The 19805-nt window shown below is 41.9% G+C and overlaps 1 protein-coding gene across 2 annotated transcripts in view; it reads left to right on the top strand.

Moving 5' to 3' along the window:
• The first annotated feature begins 6427 nt into the window (after positions 1 to 6427).
• The window catches only part of LOC126236367 (serine incorporator 1), a 113056-nt gene continuing 99678 nt past the window's right edge, over positions 6428 to 19805 (top strand). The window contains exons 1-3 of one of the 2 annotated variants that reach the window (XM_049945609.1): positions 6428 to 6658; positions 7723 to 7887; positions 16294 to 16466. In XM_049945609.1, coding sequence (XP_049801566.1) covers positions 6623 to 6658; positions 7723 to 7887; positions 16294 to 16466 — 374 coding nt within the window. In that variant the 5' untranslated portion in view covers positions 6428 to 6622. The remainder of the gene's footprint in view (positions 6659 to 7722; positions 7888 to 16293; positions 16467 to 19805) is intronic. The other variant, XM_049945610.1, reaches the window with a different exon arrangement.

The following is a 19805-nucleotide window of genomic DNA, read 5'->3' as shown; positions in this document are numbered from 1 at the left end:
GATTGCAGTGAATCACAGTTGGGCAACCAGCAGCCCATGGGCTGGATCCGCCATGCGATTGATTTCAATCCAGCCTGCAGACGATATCCGCCAGAGAGGACAAGGTACTCATACTGTACTCCACCTGGGGCGCATTTTCGGGTATTCCTGCCAGTGCTCGGCTAGGCTTAGCACAGGTCTGCAGCTGATGATGCAGACCAGTGAAAGTCCTGCTTAAAGACTTGGCCAGACAGAATGCAGCCTGGTGACACGTCTCAGGTCGTGGCGGATAGCTGGTGTTTACAAGGCAGGGGACGCCACACAGGCAAGAGTTGGCCTCAGCGGCTCGCTGTTGCTGTGTCGGCAGTTGCTGTGGAAGCGGCTGATACCTCATTAGCACCATGCATGTGTAGCGCAGTACAGAGCTACCTCTCACCACTGCTATAGCACAGCAGTCAAATGTGCACATTATTTACGGCCTACGTCTGTGCTACACACTGATAGAGTGCAAACGCTTGTAGTAGGCAACAATGCTACTAAAATTACCGACTGCCCACGAAACATGCCGACTTCAACAATGACAGCTGGTTCCGCTGAACAAACCAGTTCTCAGTGGTCAGTTTGCACTTGAAGTTCTGATCTACCTGTTTCTTAATTTTGTGCAAGTGTCTGTGCATCGAGTTTATTCACAAAATGTCTGGTGTTAAGAAGAGGAAAGTAGGTGCTGAATGTCGTCAATTCCAGAAGAAATGGACTGAGAATTACTTCTTCTCGAAGTATAACAATAAACCTGTTTGCTAAATTGTGCTGTGAATCATTTCTGTTGTGAAAGAAAATAATATGAAAAGGCACCTTTCTGCGAAACACAATGCTCAACAGCAGCTTACAGGGCAACTGCGGAAAGACAAAATGAAGTTATTAATTTCCAGTTTGGACAAGCAACAGCAAATGCTTGCCAAACCGAGGGAACAGTGTGACGATTAGGTTAAAGTTAGATTTAAAGTGAACAGTAACACTAACAAATCATTAGTGCTTCTCCGACATTGCAGGTGTACTATGTCCTCATAAAAAAAGTGTTTGAACAAATAAGTTTGTCGTGACGAAGAGAGGTTCGATGATCTGAGATGATGGCTGGTGACATTAAAAAAAAGTATGTGTGACCGTCCTGCCACGTTCGAAGCATTTTCCATTGCTTTGAACGAGAGAACTGGTGTGTCAGACACAGCTCAATTAGCTATTTTTGTTCATGGTGTGGATGTCGACTTCAAAATAACAGAAGAAATATTAGCATTAGAACCATTAAAAGGAACCACTACTGCTGAAATGTTTTCCACAAAGTTGAAAAAATCATCGAAACCTTCAATCTGCAGTGGACACAACTCGGTGGAGTTTGTTCAGAAGGAGCACCTGTCATGGTTGGTTCACGAAAAGGTTTTATTGGCATATTAAAGGAAAAATCTCCTGAACTAAATATTGACAAAGAGAGTTTAACAATTCCTCAATGCATTATTAAGCAACAAAATTCGTGTGCTAAATTAATTAATATGAAACATGTCATTGACATAGTTACCATGAGCATCAGTTTCATTAAGTCCCATGCACTAAATCACCGCCAATTCAAACAGTATTTGGACGATCTGTGCCCCGAACATGAAGATTTAGTTCATCGTTGTGAACTGAGATGGCCGAGTAAGGGCCAAATGTTAAAACGTTTTTATGATCTTCCACAAGAAACAGCAGATTTCATGGCTATCAAAGCGAACCCCTTGGCTGAAATATATGATCCCCAATGGATTTGTGATTTAACATTTCTGGTTAACATCACAGCTCATTTAAATGAATTAAACTACAAACTCCAGGGCAGTTAATTCACGAATTATACAGTCACCTGACAGCTCTTCAGACTTTCCTACAGTGTCAGCTCTTGATAATGTTGATCATGTCACTTATGCTGATGAGCTGAAATCATTATTAGTGCAATTTACAGCAAAGTTTTCAGATTTCAGGAATGCAGACGGCACGTTTGCTATATTTGTGAACCCAATAACATGTGATGTAGAAAACTTTCAAATGGATCTTATTGAACTTCAGAAAGATTTGTCTTTAAAATCTAAATTTGAAGGAGTATGCCTGGTCAAATTTTATAAAACTTATTTGACCGAAAGAAATATCCGCAACTGAGATCATTTGCAACAAGGAAAATTTGTCATTTTGGAAGCACATATAAGTGTGAACAACTTTTTCTCTCTTATGGAAACAAGTGCAACACACATACGAGGTTAACAGGCGACAATCTGGAAAAGACCTTAAGAATCAGTATTGTTGACGAAATTCAGATGTCAATAATCTTGTGTTGAAAATTCAAACTCAGAGGTCACATTAATGTGCTGTTCAATATTTTTTTGAATCAGTAAACCACTGTAAATACAATCATTAAGTGTAACTTTTCAACTTCCCTGATGGCTGATGGCAAAATCTCTGTGTTCATCGTACTGGGTTGAGACAAAGTCGCCATGTCTCACATGGGTTTCTGTACAACCACATGATATTGAAAAGTTTTATTTTGGAGTACGATCAAGACGCTGAGACAAAGTACGGCTCGAAAATAAATATAAACATCTGAGGATGTGGTTTCGCGTATTATCACAGTCACGGATGATGAAGTTCCACCTTATTCACTGGGCAAGCTGCTGTCAAGTCAGGTGAATTTCCTTTTGGCTGTATAGTCGAGTTTTTGTGTTTCAGTTTCTATGATAATACTTATGTTCTCTTGAAGAGCTTACGTGTGATTTCAAATTTCTTATTTGGAAACATGCATATCACAGATGTCTTGGATATTATGAATTACAGGCACTGCTATCACATCACATAATTACTGTCTTATTATTAACTGTATGGTCTGCAAAACCTCTGCTGTCTTTGGTGTGAGCAGTTTCGGCCTTTTCGTGCAGTGTAAACACTATACGATCTGTGTGTACTATTAGCAATGATACAAATTTCACACGGAAGTCAGGAGGCCCTGACACATTCAATACTATTGTCAGTACGTCAATATAATGACCATCTGAGGGTGAGTGTTATGTTATTGTTAATACTAGAAATATAGAGGAACAGTATTGATGCCATCCAAAATATTTTCAGTATTACCAAAATTTATTGAGCCTGTTAGGACATTTATCATCTGTTTGACAAATCGCCATTCTGTTCACTTGTTTACAGTTTTTTCTCATATAATCTTTAGCAACTAATTCTTGTGTGTTTTGGAGATATTAGAAAACTGAAGCTGTTGAAACTGTGGAAATTTATAATGAATTAGCTGCAACCAGCTAGTTTTATAGGAATTTATATGTCCATGATGACATTTCAAGATGACTACCATCTCATCTTCACATAAATTTATTTATTAACATGTCATAAGCATAGTTTCTTTACTAACTGTGCTACAGAATTTTTCACTGGAAGTTTTAAGCCAGCTATTGCAAGGGGTCATAGTTAAAGACGAGTAAATGAATAAAAACGTGAAGAGTGGGTGAATATAAACTTACATTGAACAATGCTATTTTCGAGTCATAATTTGTTGGCATGACTTGTAGGGAAAGTGGTGTCATTCATATCGGTCCGTTACCCTGTAAACATTAACGTCGCAGATCCATTAGTTTTGACTTTATGTGTTAGGGGCACTGCTGTCACATCATGTGACAATGCGGCCTGCAAGCTGAAATATGTCTGTGAATCCAGCCTGCGACTCACCAAAGGTTGCCTGCCCATGGCTGCAGTACACCATAAACAGCTGCAGGACACGAGAGGCTGAACAACACACATTTAAATATCACATAAAATGCCTATGTACTGTAAATGTTTGCACTTAATAATGAGAATAATTTCTCGAAACGTGTCATGTTGAGCATTATAGCGTTATTTAAATCATGAATGACACATCTGCAGGAGTTTGCATGCCTTCTAAAAGCATCGATTATGATGACATGAAATTAGGAAATGACATTTGTTAAATGGGTATCTTGTTTTCGAATATGGAGGACGACTTTTGAAAGGACAAATTGATATGTTTAGTCACCCATTCTCAAATGATTTCGTAGTTATTTGTGTCCTCGCACTTTGCTCACGCAGCTAATTCTGGTGAACACATTGAGCTTTTCTCGTTATCCACAGGTTCGCCCACAATAATTTCCATTTCTGCCTCTCTCTCTCTCTTCTTTTTCAATAATGAGCTTGCTACCAACATTCAATTAAATGCTGTTGTACAGACTATTAAGCGTTCAACAAGGGTTTCTGATCAACTATGATAAAAAATTTTACAATAGTGAGTCTCCAGTGAAGTAGGTTAGTAAAGAAATTTAACGAGCATCTTGTATAGTGACGTGTCTGTTTTGAATTGTCTTCTCCCGATTTCCCGAGCTAAACAGTGGAAATGAACACCCTGTTTTCGCAAAGGATTACGGTAGCTTGACCATAGAGACATCTATCGTGCTGCTCCAAATTTTGTAGCTCTACACTATAATCCATAGTTAATACATATGTTCTATGCCAACTTAGTTCACTCCTGGGCTCGGCTCAGCTACGTGACCGACTAGAGATGTATCTTTAGTCGGACTTGGCTAGGCCAGAAATGACATCATGACTCTCGGCCAATGAGGGACGAGACTTTTCTGTACGTAAACACTTTCCGAATCGCAGCTCCGTAGCTAGCACAGTCTAACATATCAGTCGTGACACCCACTGCTGTAAAAATTGTTACCGTTTGACAGCTGGAGCAACACTAGTGCCTCAACTGGCGAGAGAGGAGAACATCAGGTGCATCGTAAGCGTAATGTTTGTTTTGCATACCTTCCGCACGTGATATACAAAATATTTGACTTTTTTTTTGCCTCCAAGGGTTTGTGTAATATCGGAAGACATAGGGTTTTTTAAAAAAAAATTATTCTAAAATAAGCGCAAGTAGGGGTAAAAATCGTGAATTCAGTGGCAAGTTACAACACATTCGGGAAGAAACACTTGTGACGTTGGACAGAAATGCAGCATACCACGTTGATATCAACGGAATATAAACATATAAATTCACATGTCAGAAGCACAGATATGTACCTCTACGTGCAAAAAGTATCGATGCTTCATTTGCTTTCAGTGGGAGAAATATACTGTGAGTATAAATCCCAAGTCCTCAAAGCCAATAACACTGCCAGAAGTGCTGTCATATGTTAAATTTGCCATTAGAGACTTTTCATCGAATTACATATGCGCTTGCTTATCAGTCTTGGAGAAATGTTGTACTTTCTGCTTTAAAGGGTAGAACATATTGTCACTTATCCCACATTTTATTTCTATGCCTTCCACATACCTCTGTCATGTACACACTATTGGAAAACATAAAACATTCTGACCAGACCTATATGCCTGAGTGCTGTAATATAACAAACTTAGCGCAAACAGCTTATTTTCATCTTTCCATCTTGCAGATAGCATGCTTATCTGGCATAACAACAAGTCAAAAGCATCATCTTTTAAACATCGGGATCCTACAGTGTTCAAATTTTGTTTGTCCTTCTTCACTTGGTTCTTCTGATACAGGTTCTGTTGCGTCTGTACTCAAAATGATAGGCGCTTTCCTTGTCCCGTAGTTGTTTTGCATGAAGTCTAGTGATCTGCACATTTTGATACTTCAGGCGCTTTTTCTAGCCATGAATAACTTCACTTAATTTTACCACTTCATTGTCAAAACAGGGCTGTGTTGACGATTAAGATGGATCTGGCATTGATATATGGAGAGTTGAACTGGCTACTTCTGTGCCATAGGAGTGTTTTACAGCTTTAGACGGATTGTCGAACCTTTGTCGCAGCTTCCTCTCATCGTCAGTTGAGATGGTTTATTCGGGATGTCAATCATTGTGGTTACTGCATTCCATACGAGTTTATTATTTTCTGCATTCATGAACTGGTCTTGTTCGACATGTAGTGAACAAAACTTAACATTATTTTAAAGGTAAGCAGGGTCTTTCTTCATAAGATCTTATCGTCTGTTATGCACTGGCCATTTTCTACTACTAAAATGAAACATTAATAATCAATATACATGTAGTTTTCAAGTGACTCTTGAGGATACGGTTCAGTAACATGATAGTATATACCTTTCAGGGTCCTTAAGAAACCTAAAAAAAGACATGTAGTATCTTCTCCTTGTTTTTTCTGCAATTTATTACGCAACTCTACGCTCCAGTTTGTAAAAACCATTGTAAAAAGCAAAATAAAAACTACTATTTGCTTTCGCGATCCAGCCGAGCTCAACCGTTTTACTTACTGGCCGTTTGGCGTACTGCTGGTGCAGTAGGCGACGAAATGGAGGCGAAGTGTCGCGACTGAGGTAGCTACTCTCTCCCTATAAGCACGTAATGTCTTTGGATGGTATTCAATATATCCTCTTTGACTAAAATGTGTTTGTGGGGTATCTTTTTGACAGTGTAGTTAAGTCATAATGTGGGATGCGTAGTGGGGGAAATTTTCTGTCACACTCCTAAGGAAGTGCATGAAAATACCATCAGTGTTGAAACGTCTCGTTTCTTTACGTCTACTAGACCAACTACAAGAAAAAGATAATTACTAAAAATCCTAAGAATTAAAGTCCTTCATCATGGGAGCAGTTTTTGGTCTCCTGTCAGTGGGCCAGGTAATAGCTGTCAATTACATAATGCTTTGTGAAAATAAGTTGTCACGTCTTTGTTATTGATATAAGGTGCAAGAGCCTACATCATTGTTATCAACAAATATTGATGAGATTCTTTTTGAAAGAGAAATTATGCCCCACTAAGTTCATGAAGCTTCAGCGTACACCTATGAGTGCATATGTAGAATATGTTTGTAACTGATTAATGAATCCTTTTCAAAGTCCTATGCATTTGAAAATCGACGACAGGCAAACGAAGTAAATAACATCAGAAATCTCCTCCATCACTTAGTTTATTCTGTATGTTTAAGAAGTGGCTGTTATCACGCCGTGAACTTACGCAAATATAACATATTCTATTATTTTTTAAAAAAAATTAAAGAGCGTTGTGAGTTTCTATTTAAATACCATAGTTTTCTTGACGTTGTTTAGGCGTGTGGTGTAAGCAGTTTTTCTTATGATATTTCATGAAGACGAAATGACATTGTAGGCTATATTGAATCATCAGTACAACCAAGACATTTGCCGCCATCAGAATAGCAATTATAAACAAAGTATCGAAATGCATTATTCGCCAATAACCCTCCATATCACGAAATATACTTAACCTCGTAACAGGTTGTTCGTTAGCTCTGCAAACTCATAACCGAACTGTCATTTACCATCCAACCTTGATCTCTTGTTAGTCTGGTTGCTTGGTTGATTTGCGGGAGGGAGGTCATCGGTGCCATCGGATTAGGGAAGGATGAAGAAGGAAGCCAGCCGTCCCCTTTCAAGGGAACCATCCCGACTTTTGTCCCAAATCGGGATAGATGGACTCGGGTTTGAACCATCGTCCTCTCGAAATGGAGTCCAGTGTGCTAACCACTGCGCCACCGTGCTCAGTTTGTTACTCTGTAAAAATTATATAGGAGCAAGATAGATTTTGCCAGTGTCTCTCTGGGCACTGTTGTCACATGCCACAGAATCATTGTCACAGTTCACAGCCATTATAGCACTGCTGAGTTCAAAACATATTTGTGTTTTCTGAGTGGACCTAATACTACTAAGTGTAATGTCTGTTACAGTTGGCTTGCTGTTGTACAAGTGCAGCCTGTTCCTTATGCTGTGCAGCTTGTCCCTCATGTCGTAACTCGACATCAACCCGCATCATGTATGCCGTTATGTTGTTGTTGGGTACCATAGCTGCATGCATAATGCTCTCTCCAGGTCTACAGAAAGAACTTGAAAAGGTGAGTAGATCAATACTGAATTGTATGTAACCATTGTCTTTTTTTTTTTTTTTTTTCTCTGTGATGTGTTCTGGTCTTATTGGCCTGTAACAGTATAGATTTGACTTTATTCTGATGTGTAACTGGTTTACTACACCAGTCTCTTTAAGTCCAGAAGTCTTGGAAAAAGGCCATGACAGTGTCTTGTGTGCAGTGCTTGTACAGTTTCTGGTAATAAGTTGTAGTGTCTCCCTAAGGTGGTGCTAAAATGGTTTACACACACAATAAGGCAGGTGGTGGAGTGATGTATACTCGTGTGGGGCAGTGCACCATCTGACATTCCATCCATGTGTAACTGTCTGCTTTGGGGTGCTTGTATAACATTTAGTGGTGATTTTCAGTTGGTTCAGGTAATTTGAAGCTATTTAGCCACTATACTCTTCACTATAGATGGCATAACACAAATATTACAAGCATTAGCTTGACAAACTGTGACGGTTGTGTGTCCCCATGAATTTATGTAGCAACAGTCTGAGGCAGAAGTAGTGACCCAATGTGATGCTTCCTCTGGCACTGCCATTTGCCATTCTAGGCAGTGGCTTTAACGTTTGATGTGGGACAAAGACAAGAGATTTATTTATTTATTTTAAAGTTCCGTGGATTCTCAGAGTGTGTGGCTGTAGGACGTAGAATATTTCAGATTATTACAGTAATATCATCATTCAGATGGTTACAGTCTAAATTGTATGTAATCGGATACATGAGAAGTGAGGTCCTGAGTGATCAGATAATTGTAGTAGTAATAGCCACACAAATTAAAAGGCTTATACTCAAATTTATATGTAAAACATTGTCAATAATCAAGTTACCAGTTGCCAAATGCTTGAAATTACAGTTCACAAAGTGTTGCACATAGTCATAAAATTCATGTAAAGAATAGAAAGGGCTGTCCAAAAGATAGTTTTAAGTGTTTTCTGAATTTAGTCAGATCTCCAGTGACCAATTTGATATGAACCTAGTTCATTGTGTACCTTTATGCTTCGCCAACATGCTCCTTTCTGTACAAAGCTGTGATTTTTATATCTTTATGAAGATCATGGGTACTTGCTGTACAATAATCATGATATGCACTGTTTATTTTGCAAAGTGTACTGTTCTTGTTCACAAAATGTGATGGAAAAATGTACCGACCTGGCATGGTGAGGTTCCTCAGCTGTTCAAGAGCATATTAGGGTGGACTCTAATCATAATTCTGATATGCTCTTCTATGCTGTACAGACTTTATTTGCTTGTGACAGGTTTCCTCTGAATATTATCCAAAATCTATCAAGTGACTAGAAATATCCAGGGTCATGCAGCTTTGTTTGTTTCAAAGTAACGAACAGGTATGAAATTGAGTGAAAACCAAATGCCACGGAATTTTGCCTTGTACATAAGCTGAGGATATGAACTCGTCAGTTAAGTTTGTTATTAATATGTAATCCCTGGAATTTCGAAGACTCAGTTCTGAATATTTCTTTGTCATCACATTTTATTTCAGCATCTTCGTGTGATGTGCTATGTGAAACTGAATTACCTTAGTGTTGTTAACATTCTGGGGCAAACCATTTAAACCAAGCCAGTCTAGATCTTCATTGAATACAGTAGTTGTAGTTTCTCTAGCGTGCAGTTTTGTTCTTTATCAGATGTAATGGATGTGTCATTTGTACTTTTTGGCTCATATGCAGGTCATAGATTAAAAATGATGAATAGTAAGGGGCCAAGCACGGAGCCATGCAGTACCTCACATTTCACTGTACTCTAGGCAGAGCAGGCAGGTACCACTGCAAAATTATTGAACACTGCCTTCTGTGTTCTGTCATACAGTCATGTCTTGAAGCACATCCTTACATTACTATTTAAGCTATAACATTCAGCTTTCCTTAGTAAAATTTTGTGATCTACAGAGCTGAATGCTTTACATAGAGCTTGTAAGATTCTGACTGGTGATATTTTATTGTTTGCGAGTTTGAGGGGGTGGTTAAGAAGAGATAATTGCCTCTTCAGATCAAATAACCATATAGAATGCAAACTGATACCCTCTGCAGGTCTGGGTTTAGAATAGGCCTGAGGTATTCCTGCCTGTCGTAAGAGGTGACTAAAAGACTTCTTTTAAAGTCTCACACGTTTCGGCCTTTGTGATGGTCCTCTGTAGGATGTGACATCCATTTTTCAAAATTTTCCCAAAGAGCGTGCCAATTGGGGAAGGGTGCCTTACATGGTGCATATTGTCAATCATGTGCCGAGACCTCTTGCACCCTTAGTCAACGTGGATCTGCACTTGCGCTCATTCTCCAGCTGTTGGGTGAGGTCACCCTCCTGGGTGTGTTTTCTTCCATCCTCCATGCAGTATCGCTTTCTGCGATCATGACGATAATGGACTTCTTGGCTCGTTTGCACCTGATATCCAGCACAGTAGCCAGTCCATTGTGGTGGGGCCGCCATGTACCCTGTTGGTTGTAGCCCCCAGGCCATACAGGGATTGTTCTGCTGATGCCTGCACCTTTAACTCCCAACGTCTGCCAAGTCGTAGATGCCTGTCTAGATGCCTGTCATCCTGGGGCATTGGGCCTCTTGGCAATGCCCATCTTGCCAGGTGGCCTTTTCTGCGGCTGGGTGGCACCTATAGGGTGGGGCCCTGATCGGAGTGGGTGGCATCAGGGCGGATGACACACTGTGAAGCGTAGTGCGTCATCTCTTGCTGGTGGTCAAACATCAGCAGTCTCTAAGCGGTCAAGGTCTAACTTCAGTGCTAAGAAATAAAACCCCAAATCATCAACAACCCCCCTCCCCTCCCCCCTCTGGCCAAACATTGGGAGGAATGCCAGGCTAAGGATGGCAGTGAAGTTTACTCACCCCGGTACCTTGTATGTACGAGAGTTGATGGGGTACCTTTCTTGTTAATGAAACCTCAGTTTTTTGTTGAGAATTTAGAGGACAAGTTTGGGGAGGTGGAGGGTTTGTCCAAAATGCAGTCAGGGTCGGTCTTGATCAAAACAGCATCCTTTGCCCAGTCACGGGCACTACTCACCTGTGACAAGCTGGGGGTTGTTTCTGTTTCCATCATGCCCCATAAGAGCTTAAATATGGTCCAGTGTATCATATTTCACAGGGACCTTCTTTTGCAGTCTGACAATGAGCTGTGCACCAATTTAGAGCGGTGAGGTGTCCGTTTCGTCTGGTAAGTCCACTGGGGTTAAAGGGATAATCAGGTTGCCACCGGTGCCTTCATCTTGGCCTTCGAGGGTGACACATTACCCGAGAAGGTCAAGGTGATGGTCTACCGCTGTGACATAAAGCCATATATCCCTCCCCCGATGGGGTGTTTTGAGTGCTGGAAGTTCGGCTATATGCCTTCCCACTGTACTTCCAGTGTCACCTGTTGGGACTGTGAACATCCTTCGCATCCCAGTACTCGCTGTGCCGTGCCTCCCATAGGTGTCAACTGCGGAGAGCACCATTTGCCGTGCTCGCCAGACTGCAGGATTCTCCAGAAAGAAAGAAAAATTATGGAATAAAAGACCATGGACTGACTGACCTACACTGAGGCTAAGAGAAAGTAGGAGAGGATACATCCTCTGCATATGACATCAACCTACGCTGCCACGAAGACAATGGTTCTACCATCTTCCATTCCGCCACAAGCAGTTGGCTCTGAGCTGTCGTGCTCCACACCTGCCCCCTTGATGGGGGGGGGGGGGGCACACTTCCCTCCCTGTTGCTCCTGCACAACCTACTTAAGGAACAACCCCCCACCCACCCACAACCATTGGGAATGTCAGTCCCCACTTCTCAGTCGAAGAAATGTAAGTCTTCTTCAGCTCCTCTCACTAGGAAGGGACCCATTGAGTCACTCCCTTCCAAGGTTCCTACCAGTGGCAAAGCTGATACCCACCAGTGGCTGAAGCAACCACAGGTAGCTGGGCGTAGGGCTTCATGGTCCTCCTCAGTCCCTGAGACTGAATCAGTGAAGCCCTCCCAGCTGGACAAACCTAAGGAGCAGCGAGAGAAACCTAAAAAGAAAAGAAAAAAAAAAACCCAAGAACCAAGGCACTGTGGTGGCATCCACACCACCACCACCTACAAGCTCTTGTGTCTGAGGATGAGGTGGAGATGATTCTGGCGTCCGCTGAGGACCTAAATCTCGCTGGGCCCTCAGGCACAAAGGATGTCGATCGCACAGGTACTCAACTGGTGGCAGCAGGTGACCCTCAGGTGTAGACTACCTCATTGAGTGTTTCATACCTTCCCAGTCTCATGATCATGTAATCCTCCAGTGGAATTGCGGTGGTTTTTTCCACCACCTGGCTGAGCTGCGGCAGCTGTTAAACTTTACACCAGCTTTCTGCATTTCCTTCCAGGAAACTTGGTTCCCACCAATGCGGACCAGTGCCCTCCGCGGCTATAAGGGGTACTACAGGAACGGCAGTGACTATAATCAAGTGTTGAGTAGAGTTTGCGTCTGTCCTGAACTCAGTATGTAGTGAACCTGTGCCCCCTCAAACCCCTCTTGAAGCTCTGGCTGTCAGGATAAGGACAATGCAGGAAATAACTGTCTGCAATGTATGTCTTCCTCCAGATGGTGCAGTACTCCTGAACGTATTGGCTGCACTGATTGATCAACTCCTTAAACCTTTCCTACTTTGGGAGAGATTAACGCTCATAACCCCTTGTGTGGTGGCGCAATGCTTACTGACTGAGGGAGAGAGGTCGAAAATTTACTGTCACAACTCGACCTCTGCCTCTTAAGTACAGGTGCTGCCACACATTTCAATGTGGCACATGGCACATATTCAGCCATTGATATCTCGGTTTGCAGTCCTGGCCTTCTCCCATCTATCCACTGGAGAGCACATGACGACCTGTATGGTAGTGATCAGTTCCCCATCTTCCTGTCACTCCCCTGGCATCATGCCCACAGATGCCTACCCAGATGGGCTTTAAGGCAGACTGGGAAGCCTTCATCTATGCTGTCACTGCTGAATCTCCCCCACGTGGTGCCATCAATGTTGTCATTGAGCAGATGACTACAATGATTGTTTCTGCAGTGGAAAACACGATCCCTCATTCTTTGTGGTGCCCCCAGTGAAAGACAGTCCCTCGGTGGTCACTGGAAGTCACTGAAGAAATTAGAGCATCAGCGCACTCTACAGCAACATAAGCAACATGGCATTTACATCAATGGTGTGTTATCTACCGACGCAATCGTGATTGCCGAGCACTTAGCTGAGCATTATGTGCGGGCCTCTGCATTGGAGATCAACCCCCCCCCCCCCATCCTTTTGCACTCTCAAACGGCGGATGGAAAGGAAATTCCTCTCATTCACTACACACCACAGTGAACCCTATAATGTCCCGTTTACAGAGTGGAAGCTCCTCAGCGCATTTGCACGTTTCCCCGACACAGCTCCTGAGCCGGTTCGGATCCACAGTCAGATGATTAAACATCTCTTGTCTGACTACAAGTGACATCTTCTCGTAATCTTCAGCCGGATCTGGTGTGATGGCATCTTTCCATCGCAGTGGTGGGAGAGCACCATCATTCTGGTGCTCAATCACAGTCAAAACCCACTTGATGTGGATAGCTACTAGCCCATCAGCTTCACCAACTTTTATTATAAGGTGCTGGAATGTATGGTGTGTCAGCAGTTTGGTTGGGTCATGGGGTCAAGTGGCCTACTGGCTCCATGTCAGGGCGGCATCTGCCAGGGTCGCTCTACTGCTGATAATCTTGGGTCCCTCGAGTCTGCCATCCCAACAGCCTTTTCCAGATGCCAACATCTGGTTGCTGTCTTTTTTGACTTCGTAAAGCATACGACATGATGTGGTGACATCATATCTTTGCCACATTGAATGAGTGGGGTATCCGGGCCTGCTTCCAAATTTTTTTCCAAAACCTCCTGCTGCTCTTTACATTCCATGTCCAAGTCAGTGTCTCCCATAGTTCCCCCTGTATTCAGGAGAATGGCATTCTGCAGGGCTCCGTATTGGGTGTGTCTATTTTTGGTGGCTATTATTGGTCTAGCAGTGGCTGTAGGGCTGATGCTCTCACCTTCTCTGTATGGGATACCTTCTGCATTTCTTACTACTTCACCAGTACTGGTGCTGCTCAGCGGCGCCTACAGGTAGCCATTCACAAGGCGCAGTCATGGGCTGTAACCCAAGGCTTACCAGTTTTCAGCCACAAAGTCGTGTGTCATGCATTTCTGTTGGCGTCACACCGTTCATCCAGAACCAGAACTCACTGTAGTGGAGACATATTGATTCTTAGGACTGGTTTTAGACGTCCAATTGACTTGGCTATCTCACCTTCGTCAGCTTAAGCGGAAGTGCTTGTGGCATCTCAATGCCCTCCGCTGCCTGAGCAACACCAACTGGGGGTGCAGATCTCTCTACGCTGCTGCAGCTCTACAGAGCCGTTGTTCAATCCTGCCTCGACTATGAGAGTCCGGTTTACAGTTCGGCGGCACCCTCAGCATTGCGTTTACGCAACCCAGTGCACCACGGCCTTTGCCTATCGATGGGAGCTTTTAGAATGAGTCCGGTGACAGGTGTTCTGGTGGAGGCTGGAGTCACTCCATTAAAGGTTAGGCATGCACAACTGCTCGCCACTTAAGTTGCACACATTCGTAGTTCTCCTGCGCATCTGAATTAGCGTCTCCTTTACCCAACTACGGCGGTTCATCTCCCGCATCGGTGGTCCAGGTCAGGGCTTAAGATTGCGATTCGCGTCTGGTCCCTTCTCTCTGAACTGGAGTCCTTCCCCTTATCACCTCTCCTCGAGGTCCATTCACGTACACCTCCACGGTGCACACCTAGGCCGCAGATTCTTCTGGACCTGTCTCCTGGCCCTAAGGACTGCATTAACCCTGCGGCTCTCCGCTATCACTTCCTCTCGATTCTCAACAAGTACCGGAGCCATGAAGTTGTTTACACCGACAACTCGATGGGTGACGGTCACGTAGGCTTTGCATATGCTCGTGGAGGACATATTGAACAGCACTCCTTGCCAGATGGCTGCAGTGTTTTCACTGCAGAGCTGGCAGCCGTATCTAGTGCTCATCCCCTGGGGAGTGATGTCTCCTGTGTACTGACTCGAGCAGCCTACAAGCTATTGACAAGTGCTACCCTTGTCATCCTTTGGTAGTCACCGTCCAGGAGTCCATCTATACCCTGGCAAGGTCCCATGTTTCAGCGATGTTTGTGTGAACACCAGGACACGTTGGAATCCCAGGCAACGAACTTGCTGACAGGCTGGCCAAATAGGCTCCGCTGAAACTGCTTCTGGTGATGGGCATCTCTGAAACTTACTTGCATTTTGTCTTACACGGCAGGATTTTTCAGCTTTGGGAGACGGAATGGCAGGACAGTATGCACAACAAACTGTGGTCTTCTCGCAGGGAGTCTGTTGCCCTCTGCCAGCTCCACGTTGGCCACATGTGGCTAACGCATGATTACCTCCTCCGTCGTGACGACCCACCTCGGTGTCGCTGTGGCTCACAAATGGTGGTCGTCCACCTCCTTCTGGACTGCCCACTTTTAGCTGCTCTGCAGCGGACTTTTAACTTCCCCACCTCCCTACCTTCGGTGTTGGGCGACAATGCGTCAACAGCAGCTTTAGTTTTAAGTTTTATTTGTGAGGGTGGGTTCTATCATTTGATTTAAGTTTTAGTGCATGTCCTTTGTCCCTCTGTGTCCTCCACCCTAGTGCTTTTAGGGTGGAAGTTTTAATGTGTTGCAGAGTGGCTGGCTTCTCCTTTATATTCTCATGGTCAGCCAGCCATGGTAATCTGCTCTCTTGTATTGATCTCTTCATGTTTCTTGTGTCTCTGTGATTTTCTTGTCAGAGTTTGTCCATTTTAGTGTTTGTTGCCGTTCTGTCATTCTTGTGGTTTTCTCCTTTCTCCAGCTGGGTTTTGTATGTCTCGATTATTTTACTCCCACCCTTGTGGAATTATTTTAATTGGGATGAGGGACCAATGACCTATCAGTTTGGTCTCTTCCCCCCCTCCCCTCTTTTAAACCAACTGACCAACCCCCTGTCCCCCATATAAGATTGGGCGAGATTCAGCTTGACACCCCACCCGATCCCCACCACCTCCCCCCCCCCCTCCCTCCTCCTCCCAAGCACCTCACATAATTAATGGGTGGACTCCCCTCCCAACTTGTTCCTCCTGAGAAACACTTAAATTGAAAACACAATCTAATTTTATGGTGCTGCTCATGATGTAGTCAGAAAGTGCATTTATTCAAATTTGTGGGTTTAAACATTGATTTGCCTGTAGCAGAAATGAGTGATAGTGTGTCACACATAAATTTGTATTGCATTAAATTCTATTTATTACATTGAAGGCATCTGATGCAAATCTGAAATTTTTCTGTTCTCAGGTTCCATTCTGTGGGAATAGTGGGATAATGCCTGATGTAAATTGTCAAAATGCAGTAGGTTATTTGGCTGTCTACAGGATATGTTTTGCACTTACATGCTTCTTTGCACTCATGGCTCTTATTATGATTGGTGTTAAGACGTCTAAAGATCCTCGTTCAGGAATTCAGAATGGGTGAGTCACATTGCAGTAAAATATTTCTGTGAATGTTAATGGAAAACTGTAAACATCTGAGGATAGAGAGAGCTCACTTGTAAAATACTAGCCTGTAAGATTATTTTTTAGACACCTGACCTATTTGTTTTTGTAGCTTTCCATCTGTCTTTCCATTTTGTATGAAGTAATAAATGCTGTATGGTATAAAACCAGTTCATACTCAAACATGCCCCAACTTACCTTTTTGTGTGAACAGGTATTGTAATACATTTGACAGTATTCTGAGTTACTGTCGTTAATGAAATCCATCCAGTGGCTCCACAAACTAGTATCTTAGCACTATCCATTCTACCTTACTTAATAAGTCAGTGATCTTTTGTGCCTGGTTATGGGTTAGACTACTGAACAACTAATTTCTCTCTGTGAACAATATAATCCTGCTATGTTCTCAAAGGCCTTCAGTCTGGAAGCTTCAAGAGAATCTGATTGGTCGTTCTCACCTAAGCAAAACTGCTTGTGAGTTGAAAATACAAAGATCAAATTTCCTTGTTTGAGCCTTCCTCAGAATACATTTTGCAAACTCAACCATATCATTTGTTGGTACAGTAAGAACTAGTTACTGTCCACATGCAAAAATGGGATGACTCACAAATCTGTGGCACAAATGGTGCTAAGGATCATAATGGACTGTCCTTTGTGTTCTCGCTTCCTGCGCCCGGGTTCCCGGGTTTGATTCCCGGCGGGGTCAGGGATTTTCTCTGCCTCGTGATGGCGGGGTGTTGTGTGATGTCCTTAGGTTAGTTAGTTCTAATTTCTAGGGGACTGATGACCATTGATGTTAAGTCCCATAGTGCTCAGAGCCATTTGAACCATTTGACTGTCCTTTGTGCACTACTAATGGATTGCTGGAAGATTTATATCAAGCGTGCACCAAATCAATTGTTTGGTTGGAAAAACTGAATATTGAAATTTAATTTTTCCTTTTGTTTGCTCTGTTAATGGTTTCTGTTTCTTATCCTTGCTGTACCAGAGCTGTATACTTACAAGTAATTGTCAAATAGTATAAAATAATAATAATAATAATACACAACAAAATAAATGAAAATAAAACTATGGAAGAGTTACAACCACTGGTTTATGTAGGAGCACTCACTACACTAAATATACACACTAGGTAGAGATCAGAATCAACCAACACACAGAAGAAACCCACAAAACCAGCATGGCAACACAGGCTACAGATCAGAATAGAAAAACTGAGAAAAGACATCGGACAGCTAACACAATTTATAAGAAATGAAATATCAGACAAAAAACGAAAAAAGGTTAGGTAAAATCTCACAACAAGAAGCGATAGAGCAATTAGGTGAAAAGAAGCAGAAATTACAAGCATTGGCCAAACGACTTAGAAGATGCAAAAAAGTGAAAATAGAAGAAAGCAAAACCAAACATTCAACACAAACCAAAAGAAATTTTACCAGACAACAGATAACACACACATTAAAATAGACAATCCACCAAACGTAACCGACATGGAACACTTGTGGAGCAACATGTGGTCAAACCCGATACAACATAACAGACACGCACGGTGGATACAAGCAGAAACAGATACATACAAGATGATACCACAAATGCCTGAAGTGGCAATTTTGCAACATTAAGTCACCCGAGCAATTAATTCTACACACAATAGGAAAGCCCCTGGACATGATAAAATAGCAAATTTCTGGCTAAAGAAGTTCATCTCAACACATTCACATCTAACTAAATTATTTAAAAGTTATATTGCAGACCCATACACATTCCCTGATACACTTACACATGGAATAACCTATCTGAAACCTAAAGATCAAGCAGACACAGCAAACCCAGCAAAATATCGCCCCATAACATGCCTACCAACAATATACAAAATATTAACTTCAGTCATTAGACAGAAATTAACGACACATACAACACAGAACAAAATTATAAATGAAGAACAAAAAGGCTGCTGCAAAGGAACACGAGGATGTAAAGAGCAACTGATAATAGATACAGAGGTGACATATCAAGCTAAAACTAAACAAAGGTCGCTGCACTATGCATACATTGATTACCAAAAAGCTTTTGATAGTGTACCCCACTCATGGTTACTACAAATATTGGAAATATACAAAGTAGATCCTAAATTGATACAGTTCCTAAACATAGTAATGAAAAATTGGAAAACCACACTTAATATCCAAACAAATTCAAATAATATCACATCACAGCCAATACAGATTAAGCGTGGAATATACCAAGGAGACTCATTAAGTCCTTTCTGGTTCTGCCTTGCTCTGAACCCACTATCCAACATGCTAAATAATACAAATTATGGATATAATATTACTGGAACATACCCACACAAAATAACACATTTGCTATACATGGATGATCTAAACCTACTGGCAGCAACAAATCAACAACTCAACCAATTGCTAAAGATAACAGAAGTATTCAGAAATGATATAAATATGGCTTTTGGAACAGACAAATGTAAGAAAAATAGCATAGTCAAGGGAAAACACACTAAACAAGAAGATTACATATTGGATAACCACAGTGACTGCATAGAAGCGATGGAAAAAACAGATGCCTATAAATATCTAGGATACAGACAAAAAATAGGAATAGATAATACAAATATTAAAGAAGAACTAAAAGAAAAATATAGACAAAGACTAACAAAAATACTGAAAACAGAATTGACAGCAAGAAACAAGACAAAAGCTATAAATACCTATGCTATACCAATATTGACCTACTCATTTGGAGTAGTGAAATGGAGTAACACAGACCTAGAAGCGCTCAATACACTTACACGATCACAGTGCCACAAATATAGAATACATCACATACATTCAGCAACAGAAAGATTCACATTAAGCAGAAAGGAAGGAGGAATGGGATTTATCGACATAAAAAACTTACATTATGGACAGGTAGACAATTTAAGAAAATTCTTTATAGAACGAGCAGCAATCATGAACAAAGCAATCACTCATATAAATACATCAGCTACACCACTGCAATTTCATAACCACTTCTACAACCCTTTAGATCACATAACATCAACAGATACGAAGAAAGTAAATTGGGAAAAGAAAACACTACATGGCAAGCACCCGTATCATCTAACACAGCCACACATCGATCAAGACGCATCCAACACATGGCTAAGAAAAGGCAATATATACAGTGAGAGGGAGGGATTCATGATTGCAATACAGGATCAAACAATAAACACCAGATATTACAGCAAGCATATTAGTAAAGACCCCAATACCACAACAGATAAATGCCGACTTTGCAAACAACAAATAGAAACAG

This window comes from Schistocerca nitens, chromosome 2, assembly GCF_023898315.1.
Source record: "Schistocerca nitens isolate TAMUIC-IGC-003100 chromosome 2, iqSchNite1.1, whole genome shotgun sequence".
Classification (NCBI taxonomy): domain Eukaryota; kingdom Metazoa; phylum Arthropoda; class Insecta; order Orthoptera; family Acrididae; genus Schistocerca; species Schistocerca nitens.
Note: the sequence above shows the minus strand (reverse complement) of the source record. Positions and strands in the feature narration are given on the sequence as shown.